Source organism: Anas acuta, chromosome 8 (assembly GCF_963932015.1).
Source record: "Anas acuta chromosome 8, bAnaAcu1.1, whole genome shotgun sequence".
In the NCBI taxonomy this organism is placed as follows: Eukaryota; Metazoa; Chordata; class Aves; order Anseriformes; family Anatidae; genus Anas; species Anas acuta.
The window spans coordinates 21,207,699-21,222,338 of NC_088986.1; the positions used below are offsets into that span (position 1 = coordinate 21,207,699).

A 14,640-nucleotide genomic window follows, 5' to 3' on the forward strand; every position below is an offset into this window, starting at 1 on the left:
GGCACACCTCACGCCAGCCGTGCTGCTTCGTGCAGGGGGGGAGGGCTCAGGGTGGGCGCCTCCATCCCTGCCACTGCCCCCCCGGGCACCCCAAAACACCCAAGGCGGGTGCAGGTGAGAGGCGCTGGGGGCGCTGAGCCCCGCCACGGGCACCGGTGTGTCGGCTTTATATATTTTAATCATTTTAACATTTAATGCTTCTCAATTAAAGTGATTTCCTGGAGTAGATGCCAAGCTTAGCCCCAATGCACATTAACCACTTTCTGTATCGGTAGTTAAAGGCACCGGGGGATTTAAGCAGCAATCCGCAAGGCTGTTGGGGAAAAGGTTTGGCTGAATAAAGCAGATTATAAACAATAATATATGTCTTTCTCTTCCCCCCCCACCGCCTCCTGCTTTTTTTGGAAAGGCTCCAACCTCACAAACAGACCTAAAGTGCTATAAACATCTCCAGGGCTGCGCGCTGAGCCCCCAGATGTGCTCCCTGAAAGCCGGGGCCTCGCCGCTACCGTTTTCCACCCCGGGTTTAAGAGAGATTTATTTTATTGCCTGGTGCATCCGTCCAGCCCAGGGTCCCTCCGTGGTGTCGATGGGCAGAAGGGCTGAGCCAGGGTGAGGGCAGGGGGCTTGGAGCCCCCCGGCCAGAGGAGCAGCCCTGTGCCATGCCGAGGCCGAGCCAGCACAGCCACCGCCATCAGTGTCAGCCAAAAAAAAAACCCAATCTGTGGGGTTTTTCCTGCTAGGTTGAAACCAGCAAAGAGGACGCATGAAGTGGCTCGAGTCCCCGCTGTATTTCAGCCCTCTTTTCCCCGGGATGGGGGCACCCACGGTGTCCCAGCGAGGTGAACACGCGGAGGCACGGTCCCGACGCTGTGCTTGTTTTTATTTATAACACGTTGCTTGGACCCAGGAGAAAAAAAACATAAGAAAAATAAAAACAAACCGGGCCTCGCCCCAAAGGGAAGAGGCGAGCGGCCCGGCCAGGAGCGGCCTCGAAGACAGTAAAACAACAGCAGGGCCTTATCCGGGCCTCTCCACCCCAAAAACAGCGATAAATGCCCGAGCATGCACAGCCCTGCGCCCGTCCTGCCCGCGGGGGGCCAGCCTTGGAGCCCGAAAGCCCGGCCCCCGTGCTCTGAAGCCTCGATGTCCGTCTGGCTGCGTTAGGGCCCGCCGGCGGCGTGCTGCCGCAGGGCCGAGCTGATGGCCTTACAGCCCGTCACCTCCTCCGGCAGGCAGCCCTCCTGGTCCCGCAGCCCGGGGTCGGCTCCCGACTTCAGCAGCAGCTCCACGATGTCCAAAAACTCGCAGGCGGCGGCTGCAGGGAGAAAGGGAAGGGTTAGGGGCTGGCTGGTGGTGGTGACAGGCCCCGTGCGGCTCCCCTGGCTTCCCCTGGGTGTCCCAGGGACGTCGTGTTGAAAAAAGGGTGTTGAAAAATTAGGAAACCTCAGTGCTGAAGAGCCCAGCAGAAGTCCCAGTGGCTCCATCTCCCCTTCCCACTTGGTCCCAGGGAAGCCAGCCCCATCCCGGCCCCATCTGCCCTACACGACTGCGAAGGCGGCTTCCTGTCGGATTGGTGTCTCTTGGTTTTAATTATCTTTCATATAATTAATTTTATATATCTATATTTTTAATTTTAATTATATAACTTTTACAACATAACCGACTAACTCTTTTTTGCCATTAAATGTAGTAATTAAGAGTGTCTTTTGCATTGCTCTGCAGTTTTTCTGTCCTGACCCAAAGGGACAAGCAGCAACGTTTAATTAAAATAAATTCAACCGGCGATTGGAGCTTGGATGGAAAAAGATAAAAAGGGGAAGGGGACGGGGCTGGTGACGGAGCAGGTGGCAGCGGGGACATGGGGCAGCCCGGACGGAGGGGCTGGGGAGGGAGCACCCGGGGGTGGCTGTGGGAAAGGAGCAGCCCAGGGATGCCAAGGCAGCGGCATCCGCGGTGCCCGTCCTCGTGCCCCGGGGGGGTGGATTTATGGCCCCCTGGGAACCCCGATTTGTCACGGGGCCGGAGCGGCAGCCCTGACACCAGCAAGGGTGAAGATGAATTTTCATTCAGCGCAGTTCGCCTTCCGACTCCATTAATCCTCAGGGTTCAGATGATGAATTTCTTTCTCTCTCTCTCTCCCCCCCCCCTTTTTTTTTTTTTTTTTTATTTATTTTCCCTCCAGCGTCCCCTCCCACTGCCCTGCCACGGCACAGACAGAGCCGAACAGATGGTGCTTTACAGGGAAGACAGAGCGCCCGTGAGGATAGAGAGCCTGCCCACCCCGCGGCCACGTGGCCGCGAGCGCTCGGAGAAGCCTTGATTTCCTCTGGGAGCGGCAGCGGCAATGATTTCTGTATTCCCTGTGGGCGGGTGGATGGATGGAGGGATGGATGGATGGATGGATGGATGGATGGATGGATGGATGGATGGATGGATGGATGGATGGATGGATGGATGGGTGGAGAAGACCAGGAGGCCACTCAGTGGGAGGCCACGCTCGTGCCCGGCTGGTCCCACAGGCCAGAGGAGCTTTTGGGAGGCAGCTGAGCGCTGGCCCCCGCTTAACCTCCACTTAAACCCAGGGTCAGCGCCCTGATGGGTGGAAGGAGGCGGAATTTATAGCCTGGTGCATCCTGAGGTCCGACGCCGGCTGTAATCAGGAGAGCTGTCGCCACAAGGCCAGCTGTCAGGCCGCGCTCACTCATAAAAAGGGATGGCTACACCCTAAAAGCAGCCGCTCCCGGGGCTTAACCCTTCCCAGAAAAGGCTCGAAGAAAAGGGGAGGCCGCGTTCTGCCCTGGTGCCTGTGCTGCAATGAATGCCTTGGTTACGGAGCCCTTACTGAGCTGGCACCAGCTTTTAGGCGAGCCCCAGTTTCAGGCTGGTAGCACTTGAATCAGAGCAATTGCCTCATTTAGTAGGGGTTCAAGATTTGGGTGATTTGTGGCCAGATCTGATACGTGAGGGAACTAGGAAGGAAATCTCCTGCAGACCAGACCCATGGGCTTGAGACCCAGAGGCTTCCCCGCAGGTGACTCACAGGGATAACACCTGAGGGAAGGGAAGACTGTCCTTTAACACTCACAAAATTTAAAAAAAAAACCCTGGAAAACCCATTATTTAGACATCAGAGCTGGCCAGGTGGCTCAGAGAAAATACTTCTGAAATAACGTTAGTTAAAATAGTTAAGTTTTCGTTAAACACCCAGCCCCAAATTTGGAACAAGCTGGGCAGAGAGCAAGGCACCGACGTGCTGCTCTCCAGACACCGCAGCACCACGCAGCAGATTTTCTGCTTCAGTCAGGATACAAATTTGAAAAATGAAGCCTCCTGCAGGAGAGACCACAGGGGGAACACTCCTGCATTACTGTAATTGCAGTCTTGGTGCAAGGGCCTGGGAATTTGGTAGCCTAGCTCCAGGTCCAAGAGCTGTGTCTCGGACCGACAGGCTACAAAGCGATTTTGCCATCCTGCTGATGTCCTTGTGGAGAGCTCAGCGAGAGAGAAGGAGGCACAAACACTGCAGAATGACAAGTACGCTCTTAATTACACACTGACAGCCACTGAGAGGGAGTAAAAAATAATAACTGGGTATGTCTTAATTTGGGAAAAAATTATGATAGAGATTAAATCGATTTTTTTTCTCTCCCCTGTACGTCAGCACTGCATGTGTCACTTCAGTCTCTCTACTTTTCTCATTTAGGGGTAGAACAATCTTTCCATTAAAAGAACTGCTACAAAATCCTGTATCTAACCAGCACGCAGCTGTAGGGGTGATGCAAGCTGGTTTGGCAGCAGAGGCTCTGTTGTGCTCTCCGCTGGCACCAAACCAGCCTGTAACCAGGCCACTCGGAGGTTAGACCACATTCCTCATGGACGTGGTCACCGGTTAATCAACCCCATCTTCCCTCCTGCTGTTCCTGCTGAAATTTGCCTTCTGTACGCAGCTCCAGCTGCAAAGCCATCCTGTTAAGAGGGAACCACCAAGGCGAGGGGCAGCTTACCGTAATGGAGCGCAGTCTGGCCTTCGCCGTCCTGGAAGAGAGACAGAGACTTGATTTGAGAGGCGTAGGCAATGCCGTGTGGCTAGAAGCAAACGCCAGCTTTCAATAAATGAGGTGAATCACAGCAGTACATGAATTGACCAGATCAACAGTCCTGGACACCCAGCTACGTAGCGGCCAGGCTCTGACCCACCATCGGTCCGTATCGATGGGCAACCAGCACCCAGCCACATATAACAACACGTGGGGCACGTCACAACATGAGTATAATTCAGTTCATAAAAATAAAGGATTTCATTCCTGCAACCTTATTTTGGGACCGAGGTAACGCTGAGATTTTGGTGGCAGCTACCTCTGTAGGTGCCCACTGAGAGTAAGGAAACAGGTAATGCACCTGGGTGCCTGTACGGCTCAACATAGTGGGCATAATGAAAAAAAACAAAACAAAACAAAAAAAATCAACTCGGATTGAAGACACCAGCCCTTGGTGTGTCCTGCCCTGCTCTTCCCGTGTGTCCCGTCCCCAGAGCCAGCAGCACAAAGCTGGCACTGCCCCGTGCCGCAGCCTCGTCCTGCCACGGGAGCAGGTGAAATGCCAGAAGGGAGGAATCACTGTCCCCTTCGCTTTCACTGCCCCACCGGGATTAGCCTCTAAGTCAGCTCCTTGCCTCCTTAATGTATTTGCATCTGTTTATGGAGACTTAAGTTTTTAATTACCATCATCTTTGGGATTAAGGTGCAAATTCAACAGCCCGCCATGGATGCTGGAGCCGGCAAAAGGAGAAAAAAGGAGAGGAGAACAGGTAGAAACCACACAGAAAACTGCTGCTTGGAGATGTCTGGTTTCCAGGCTGGTTATTATCAGACCAAACATGCCAAACTTTGGGAAGAGGCTATGCAAAGGGGGGGTCCACGGACCCCATCAATGGATGGCAGCTGCTAATTCCTCTGTGTTAATGAGGAATTGGCCCTGGTGCAGAGCCACAGAGTGCTTCGGAGCAGCGCTGGGGACGGCACGGACCGGAGCCGGGCTGGAGGAGGAGGAGAGGCGGCAGCAGCACGGGTGAATTATCAGAGAGGCAGGCTTTAAAATATGCAGGGCTGGGGGATGGGAGGCGAGCTCCGCTCTGCATCACTGCTCTCAAAATTTCAGCCAGCAACAGCGGCAAAAAAATACCCGCAGGTGGATCGAATCGGAGAGGCGCAACGGGACCCGGGCCCCCTGGCAGAAATCCCTGCCTGGAGGAGAGCTGCGCCTCCAAGCTCCTTGCAAAACGCCGAGGGCTGGTCCAGAAATGCTCCAGACATTTGTTCCTCTTCCAAAGGCCTGCGCTGAACGCTGCTGCTTCAGCACTGCCACCATCGGGCTGCCTGACCGGCCTTTTTGCTGGGCTCCTGGGCAGGTCCCAGCACACAAAATGCGTCTCTTCCATCCCGACGCTGCTTTTAAGAAGAGCTATTAATCCCATGTTATGCAAACGCTGTTTACACTTTATTTACACCGTTTTTTTTTTCCCTTCTGAGCCTGACCGCTGGCCAAATGCCATTTGTTCCACTTCTCCGACGCGATGCTGTTCGCTTCTGTTTCCTCCGTGACAATTTTTAATCCAGGGAAATGGAAAAAGCTCCGGCGTGGTCCCTCGCTAAGGGCCTTGAAATGCCCTCCGGAGGCTGCTGACGGCAGGTTTGGGTTTCTGGAGCCCCCCGTGTGCTGCAGCTGGGCACCAGGCAGGGTCGTGCTCATCCTTCAGGGTGCTGTGCCCACACCTGGGGATTAATTGGATGGGCCATGAAAATAAGTGTTAGGGCTCTGGCTGGGGAAATTTCAGGAGATGAACGCCACCTCCCAGGCTCTGGAAATGTTTGTGTCGAATTGCGATGCGCAGACGTGGTCTCAAGGTGAACTCCGGCTGGTCTTGGTGCAAAGGACACCGCCCGAAGTGCAGCTGGAGCTGTTAATTTTTCTCCTTTGAAACTGATGGGGATATTTGTTGCTTTGGTTGATATAAAGCACCAAGCCATTGTTGTGATTGTTTATTTCTTGCTCCAACTTAGCTTTGGGGTTGGGGAAATGTAACTCACACGGCGCTGCAGCTACAGCAGAACCCAGAGCCCACTGATACACACTGAAACCAACCGTGTTATAGATCTGTAACATGAAAACCTGAACGCTTCCCTCGGTTATTTCCAAAGTGCAAGTATGTGAAGTTTGGTAACCGCAGTGCTGGAGCCCTTCTTTTCTGCATTAGGGCACAGTAAAGCTGGAAATGAGCTTTTATTCTAGCCGTGCACTACATGGCAGGGCTGTGTGCCCCCAGCAAAACTCAGCTGTAGCCACAAAAAAAAGCACGTGGCTGCTCCAGCAAAGCCTCACAACAGCACAGCACACTTCTGGCTAGCTTTAAAATATTAAAATTAGCTGCATCGCTGATGGTTACACGCGGGGATTCCCGTGCCAGGAGCAAGCGCTGCAGCTGGTGGCAGACCCGCAGCCACCACCGGTCTTGGGGAGGCAAAACGCCTCCGGGCACAGATCACCCACCAGGACAGACAGACAGAAAGGTGTCTGAGGCTGCTGCTGAGGCTGCTAAGAGGCCCAAGAGGCGTGAGGAGGCTGGTGAATACCCGGGCACTGAACGTGCTCTGGAGCACGAAGGACGGGCTCCTGCAGAGAACATCTCGAGCCAGGTTTGAGCCTGCAATGCCGCTGGTCTGCGCGTGTGGCCCCGTGACAGTGCACTCACTTGTAAGCGTTTGAGCCAACAACTTCTCCTTCTGCTATGAAGACAGAGCATGCAAATAAAAGAATATTGCTTGTCTTGCAACAATTTCCTCTCTGGGAGCCGCTGCGTTATGCCCCGTAACAGCGGCTGGCGAGCCAAGAACTTCAAAAATAACAAATGTCCGTGTTTACCCAACCCATCGGCACAAAGATGCTGCAAAACTACCGCTGCCTCCTCCGTGCAAGGTCTGCGACAGATGTCACTCCGTGGAAATCCCGCTGGCAGTGGGTAACTTATAGGATAAGGGGATTGCGCGGCGCTCCTGAGAAATTTGGGTGAGAGAAATGAGAGAAGACGGAGCGAGCGCAGATGGACTGACTGTCTTATCCCTTAAGTGGTACCATGGCCACTGCACGCCAGTTTGGTCTTACAAGGGAGAGGATTACACCGGGGCTTCCATCCCCAGCCCGTTCCTTGGGGATTTCTGTTCCCTGGTGTACCTGACACGGGGTTTTGGAAGTGTTGATGGGGAGGCAGCAGCACGGCACCGTCTGCGCCGAGCCCTGCAGCTGTGTGCATCACCTAACACAGCTCCTGCTGCCACATGGAGACACCCCCTACACCTGTACCTTTCATGTAGGAGGGAAAACAAAGCCAGGCATGGCTCCACGTTGGGTTTTTCTTGGATTTTTTACAGAGGAACAATAAATCCACACCAGTGTGCAGCCAGGGCAGCCGGTCCCTTCTCTTGTGGGTGAGCACTTCGGTTAGGAGATGCTCACCGTGTGCCTCTGCTTACCCAAGGGCTTTGGTTCACGGTGATGAACCCGGGGCTGGGCAGACATCAGCAGAAAACACAAATAGTAACCTTTCCCTTCAGAAAGATGGCACGTGAAGGTATTCTTTTCCTCCGTCACCTTTTTTTCCTGTTCATCTGTGGGATGTTAACGGGTGTGTGCTCGTCCCCGTTCACGGGCTCCAAAGGTTGGCAGGGATCGCAGCAGATAAGAGCGATGAGGTGATAAGAGTGTTTAACAGCGCGGGGCCTGGGCAGCACGGATGGGCCAGCGAAGATAAATATTTACACTACGTCTTTAGAAGGTGAGTGAATAAAAAGGGCTGGGATAATACAGACTCTGAACTACTGCTTAGGAGCTGTGAATATAAATCTCCGCAGCCGCACGACACAGACTCACTCAAGCCAGGGAGATGAAAAATCGCAAGAAAATACTTCCCTCCACTTTTAAAAACGGTTTTATTCCTCATTTATTTCCACTTTAGACTTCAACTTCCCAACAATTTACTTTAACCTCATCATCTTCTTTTTCTCTCCGAGATTTTATCCCCAGGATGACTGCGGGCGAGACTGCAGCCAAAAGCGCACCAGGATTCGGATGCTAATGCCCACCAGTACGCGAAACCGAGCGACCTGGGCTGCTACAAGCAGCCTGAACTCCACCAGGTGACTTAGTGGATGGCCCAGCACAGCCTTTATTTTCATTTTTGTGCTTATTTTGCACGCAGCAGCCTAGATTTGGGCACGCACCATTAACACCTGCAAAGGCTCCAAGGACCAAGGACACAGGGCAACTTCCAGCAGAAGCAAAACCCAAATCCAGGCACCAGCCACACACAGCTGTTATCTGGGGTCTGCAACAACCCAAGCTAACCCATGCGGGGCTTGGCTATCCCATAATGAGCTCCCCAATTAAGTCTAGCATGCAGGTAGGGTTGGCAGGTGCCCCTTGCTCCTGGTGCCGAGCTGTCCTTCTCCAGGAGCTCTCTCTCCTGCCCCTTTATGCCCTTTCAAGGCAGATACCCGCCAGGCTGGAAGGTGCTAGACAGATCTTTATCATCACCTCTTGAGCCCTTCTCCAGAGCCTATCACCAGGCTATCACTGGGGCTATCTCCTAAGTGCCTCCTGGATAAATTAGATCTGCATAGAGAAGCAATTATTACATTTCCAATGGCACGGACCCTTACAGCACAGTCTGCTACTGAAAGGCAAAGGAAATTGCATTAGCTTTTGTTTGATTCACCGGTATGATCGAGGGAAGAGGCATGCAGCAGCCCTTTAAAGCCGAGCCGGGGAGCTGGGGATCCTTCTGTCTGGGGACCTCCCTACCTGTACCCGTGCCTTGAGGACACGCTCCTGCATATTTAGGTGCTCTGATTTGAAGGCAATCAAACCTACTGCTAAAGGCAGATCCCAGAAAGCTCAGAGAGCACCTGATGCCCAGGAACTCGCTCCCCATAGCAGCCTGCATCCGCTACTGCCCCCGAACCCTGCTGGCCCAGGAGTTCAGAGGGCCAGGGCCACGCTAATCCCTCACCGCCCCAGTTCCCGACGAGTGCTGCACCTCAATTTCCACGTGCAGTTTCAGTGGGCTTTATCACATCCCCTGCTGTCAGCACCCGGTGTTTGCACCTCGCTATCCCCCCGCAGCGTGGCTGTTTCACTGCACAACAAATGCATTTCTGCACCTCGTGCACTGCGGCAACTCCTGGGCTGCCGGCCCGGGGCACCTTCCTGCCCCGATTTGTGCACCCAAGCACCGCCGCGGGGCTGTGTTTGTAGTGCCCCAAGGAATATTTGTTGCTCTCGGTTACTTCCAGCATCAGGCACCTTCCCGGTCATCGCAGAGGTGTGTTAGTGTAAGATAAAACATGGAAAATTTGGGCTTTGTCGTCCCACTGCAAGGATGGGGATGCAAACCTTGGAGGGAGCCGTGCCTCGAGTTGCAACAGGCAGCACAGTGCTGCAGCTGAGCCAGCTGTACAAAAGTACCTATAAATGAGCAGGGGCTGCAAACAGGACAGCCAAAAGCTGCTCCCTCTCTCTCCTTTGTAGCCCTATATTCCGTGATGCTCCAATATCCCTTCTCCTGGCGCTTCCCTGCCCCCCCGCGTAAAAGTTCGTCGCTCCCCATTCTGCTCGTGCGCTGCTTTATCACTTTAGCAGATACCTGGTTATTTAAGGGGCAGGATAAATGGGCTGAGACAGCTTTCCCATCCCCAACTCACTAGGGAACGCTTGGAAATTCCACCTGACACCGGGACCGCGCTCTGCTCTTAAACAATCTCCCGTCTGATCCGATTGTTCCCCAGTGGGGAGGCAGGCTGCGGCTCGCTCAAGAGTCATTGATTGGATTAACAGCCTAATTCCCAACAGATGAATAGAATACTGATGTCTTGTCAGCCCACATCATAGAAGGAAAACACAATCTGCTTCTACAGCCCCGAAATTTAACCCTTTGCTTCCTCCCCCCCCCCCACCGCAGGGCACGGGGCTGAGCGCAAGGGTCCGGTGCTTCCAGCTGAGGACCTTGCCCGTGCAAATCCCCAAATCCCCAAATATGTATTAATTTTGGGGCAGCTTGAAGGAAAACTGAAGGTTTCCTGAGCTTGCCACTTGGCAGGCAGTGGGGCAGCACAGAGAGCCGGGCGCATCTCCCCTCCTAATGGGGCCGTTGATGTGTTCTTAGCTCATGGAAAGGCCGTGATGAGAAATTAATTGATACTGGTCGAATGTTCACCACTGGAGGAGTAGGACCGTGTGCATGTTAAAGAGTTCTCCCAGAAAAAAAAAATAAAAAAATATGGGCTCCTTGGCTCTATCGGCATTTATTTCCTTGCTCAAGGCACAAGGATAAATAAAATCATCTGATTTTAGGAAATGTCCTCAGAGTGACCTATTTTTTTGTTGGGGTCCGTAATGCTCTGGGGTCTGTTTCTCTCTTATGCCTGTATTTAGGAAACAAGCAGCCAAATTTAAATACTATCACATTTCAGCAGCAATCCCAGCACACACACAGAAATAGGGCCATCAGCCTCAAGCCAGGATTGGGACCTGTATTAAGGGTTCTGCAGCATCTCTGACCCAACGGCGCTCACCACCACCACCGGGTGTCCTGCCCCTCCTGCAGGGACTGGTGTGCGGAAATATTTGGATTTTCCAGCTCACGTGCAGAGTGAAAACCTTCCCTCCATCTCTCCCTAACTCTAACAAACCCAATAAGCCCAGCACTAACAGGGCAAATAGGAGAGAGAGCATCAAAGGATGGAGGCGCACGCCCTTTGGTTTTCTCCTTTGAGCACTACCTGGGCGCTTTTCCAGGCTTTGTCATTTGACAACACCAACATAAAAGACCGAAGGAACAAAGCAGGACTCCCTCTCCTTCCCTCCCCTGCTTGCCAGTGCCAGGACCCTACCTCCCTACCTCCCCAGGCAGCAGCGTGCGCTAAGGGCAGGGCTGCCCGAGCGCAACAATTAGCGAGGGCTCACAAACAGCTCAATTCATGCAGCGTTATTTTAAAGTCACCCTCATTATTAGCTCCTTTTACAGTCGGAAAGCTGAATGTTTCAGCTTCGTGGGTTGTTCCAGCAGGGCAGTAAATAAATAACTAAGCAGCATGCCCCCAGCCCAGCCCTGTCCTGTATTAGGGCCGCGCTGTGCCCGTTCCCGAATCCAGGTTACGGATGGGGACTGGGGCAGTTGTGCCCTGGAACCAGCAGACTGCGGGTTTTATAAATACATACAGAAATAATTAAAATCTAAGGGGTTTAGAAGGGTTAATCTCCTTTAAATAATCTCCGCCACAAAGCCTGTAAAGTCACCGCTGGCGCCGTGCCCGCGCGGGACCGGCTGTCGGCTATCGGGGCAGCACGTGTGGCCGGGAGCGGGGAGCTTAGCGGGCAGCAGGCACCGTCCTGAGCACGGCTCCCCCGTCCTGCAGCAGGGCTGGCGATGCCGTGAGCAGGGTGAGATCCAGCACCCAGTACCAGCTCTGCCCCGCAAGAGAGAAGGATGCTCCATGGGGCTGCCGAAATTAGCGGGGTGGGCGTGAGCTGAGGGTGTTGCTGCTGCTGCTCTGTTTACCTGAGTCCTTTCCGACTTCGAGGCTTGTGTTTAAAGAGTTCAGAGGGGTTTGGGACTTTGTAAATCACCGTTTTTCCTAGGAAGGACTGAACCCACAGCTGGGGGTGGCCAGGGAGGTGTTGCACCTTTAACCGGCAACCTTAATGGCACGGGAGCTGCCACCCTGCAGCTCTCCATGTCCTCTCTGCTTAATGTGTCATTTTCAAAGCCAAGAACTTGGTGGGTTTTAAGAGATAAAGAAACCAAAGAGAAAGCACAGAAACCATCCCTGCGTGGGCCAGAGCAGCACCAAACACAGGGGTTTGCTCAGCGCAGGTGTCTGCGCAGATCCATCGAGTCTGCCCAGCTCGGGCAAAGCAGGGTGAGAAAGGCAGGGTGAGGCTGAGACACTGCAAGCGTGCAGGAGTGCAAGAGCAGCTGTGGGGCTGGAAGGCAGGTTTCAGCCTCCCAAATCCAATCCCCATGACTGCAGGCACAGCTGCAATCCCACTGCACAGGAGGAGCTGCAAAACGCATCCCTGCGTCCCTGCGCCGCAGCCAGGAGCAGTGCTGGCACGGACCAGGCGTGGGGAGATGTGGACCAGGAGGACCAGAGGCACTGCTCGTGGTCTAAGGGATGTCTCAGTTCCTTTTTTTTGTTTGTTTTTTTGCTTTCAAACTGGTGAGGATAAAGAATCTGGAGACTCTGTTTTGGTCTCATAAACCCTCTTCAGCTTGCTGTGCAAAATCAAAACTTACCGCGTTCGGATGCTCTGAACCATGGGTTTGGCGTTATAAAACCCCACTAAACGAGCTCTGGATTTTACTAAATTATGCCCTGGGGAAGGCTGGGGTAAGTGGGCAGATGAATTACAGTGGCCCACAGCCCAACAGGCATTTTTTTCTGCTCCTTTAGAGCAAACGTGGTACCAGGGACATGTCCCAGCCACCCCAAAGCACCTCAGGACATCGCCGTGCCCCGCAGCCTCCAGACAAGCCCTTCCTCCCGAGCACGCCCGCTCCTTAAGCCCGACGGCTGCTCTCTGTGGCTAATCTGGAATTAGAGAGGGCGTTCGGCACTCGCAGCCGTCTGCCGGAGGGGGAAGGCATCAGAGCCTGGATCCTGCCCCAAGTGGAGCTCTGCCAGGGAGACGCTGCGGCCGGAGTCGACGTAAGAGGCTCCTGCCTCTTGACCTCCAAGGGCTGTGACATCTAAAGGCCTTTTCACAGCCTCTGTGAGCTGTGTCAGTAGCTAATTTATCATTTTTTTTATTTTATTTTATAAGGCCCTTTGTGCACGAAGCTGTTCCCTCGTTTTATCATCCAGCACAGCTCCGCGCTGCACTCCGAAAACTCCCCTCCCGGTTTACGATCTTTGGGACCGTTTCCTGCTGGAAGAGCAGAGAAATGGGGAGGATAAAGGTTTATTAGTGCTGCTCACCCGCAGACAGTCGGCTTTCCAACCAGCTTTTAATCGAGTGCCGATACGGAAGGCAAAAAAAAAAAAAAAAAATCGGAAAAACATCTGGGGAAAAGTGCCTGGGGTCATCACACTGTCAGTAACCGGGATTTCTCGGAGGAACCACAGCGCCATTAAGATACAGCCAGACTAAATATGGGCAGTTTGGTTTGTCATCACTTATTTAGCGAGATGCAGAACTGCTCTTGGCTTTAAAGGGCTCTTTCAGAGCGCGACAGCGGCGATCCTAATGCAATTCAGCAGGACCAGGAGGCACGCAGGGGAAACCGCGGCCGGCTTTGCGACAGCCAGATTTATGGCCGGGGATGCCCCGCTTTTTGAAGGCGATCCCCCAGCCGTGGCAGGGATAACAGGCTGGCCGCTCACGGGGCGTGTGAGCACGGCAGGAGGTCAAGGTCCCCCTGAGCCACCCGGGCCGAGCCGAAGGCTGGGGCTGAAGTCACGGCGAGGGCTGAGCTCGGTGGCCTGGAAAAAGCTGCTGGGAGCCTGCTGGGACCCCGACATCTGCCCCAGTGCGCAGAGCTGGGACCAGCCCAGTGCACGGGGTGGGCTGCTGGGGAGCAGATGGCACCCGCCCGCGGTGGCCACCGAGCCGGGGCAGAGCTGAAGTGGTGACCCCGAGGTGAACAGCTCCATACCTCCCGTTATCCATCCCCAGAGCCCCCCCATATCTAAGTATTGACACATTAATCATCCCGAGCTACAAATACAGCCTTCCATGGGGGGACCTGTATTTATTTTGAGCCAAAACACTGCTTAAAAAAACCGCAAAGATTTCATTCCCTCATCAGAAACGTTACCGGTTAACGTCATTTATTTTTTTTTCCCCTCCCAAGAGCCAAAGCACCGAATTGAAGGAGCACGGCCCCTGCAGAGCGGCGTGGATGGGTGTGGTGAATCACAAAGTGGTGGCCGTGCCCCCTCCTGCACAGGTTAAGGGCAGGGGAGCGGATCAGGGAGCGCTGCCCGCGGGCTCTGAGCACTCACACGGGGTGGGACGGGCACCTCGGCATCAGGACACTTCTCAAAGCCATCAGGCAGAGGGGTCAGCCTGTCGTGTGTTTTTTTAAAAACTGCACGAGCTAATGCTTTAAGAGTGTCTTGATGGAATCAGGGAAATTGGATTGTCCCCCCATTTGCTGGCCTAAAACAAGCCTTTTTTTATTTATCCCATTAGAGGAACACAAGAGAAACCTTTTAAATGTCACTAAAATTTCCCCTGCATTGCAAAACCCAGTCGAAAGGGTTTTAATTTTCCCCGAGACCTCTTAAGTAATGCAGTGTGTCAAGGTTTAATACATCGCGTGCGGGGGATTGTCTGCTTCCCCAGGGCGAGGCTGTGGGGTCGGTCCTGTTTGCCGGACCCAGCCCCTGTTTGGGCTGAGCTCCTCAAACCAAACCGATTTAGGTCAGTTCTGGCCATGAAGGTGTGACAAAGAGCCCCGCTGGACCTCCCCCCGGGTCGGTGCGGGGTTCCCAAAAATGCAGCAGTGCCGGTCTCTCCCCGGTAATTTTCATCTGGGAGTTTGGGCGCTCTCGGTTTTGTGAGCGCCTGTAATTTATGGGCTTC

The 14,640-nt window shown here is 53.8% G+C and overlaps 1 protein-coding gene across 2 annotated transcripts in view; it reads right to left on the minus strand.

Annotated features, from left to right (window-relative positions):
- Positions 1–862: 862 nt before the first annotated feature.
- Positions 863–14,640, minus strand: part of ACBD6 (acyl-CoA binding domain containing 6) — a 72,299-nt gene continuing 58,521 nt past the window's right edge. Inside the window, exons 7-8 of one of the 2 annotated variants that reach the window (XM_068689980.1) lie at positions 4,008–4,038; positions 863–1,318 (exon numbers count right to left, since the gene is read on the minus strand). In XM_068689980.1, coding sequence (XP_068546081.1) covers positions 1,164–1,318; positions 4,008–4,038 — 186 coding nt within the window. In that variant the 3' untranslated portion in view covers positions 863–1,163. Of the gene's footprint in view, positions 1,319–2,135; positions 3,524–4,007; positions 4,039–14,640 lie in introns of those variants that run through there. The other variant, XM_068689981.1, reaches the window with a different exon arrangement.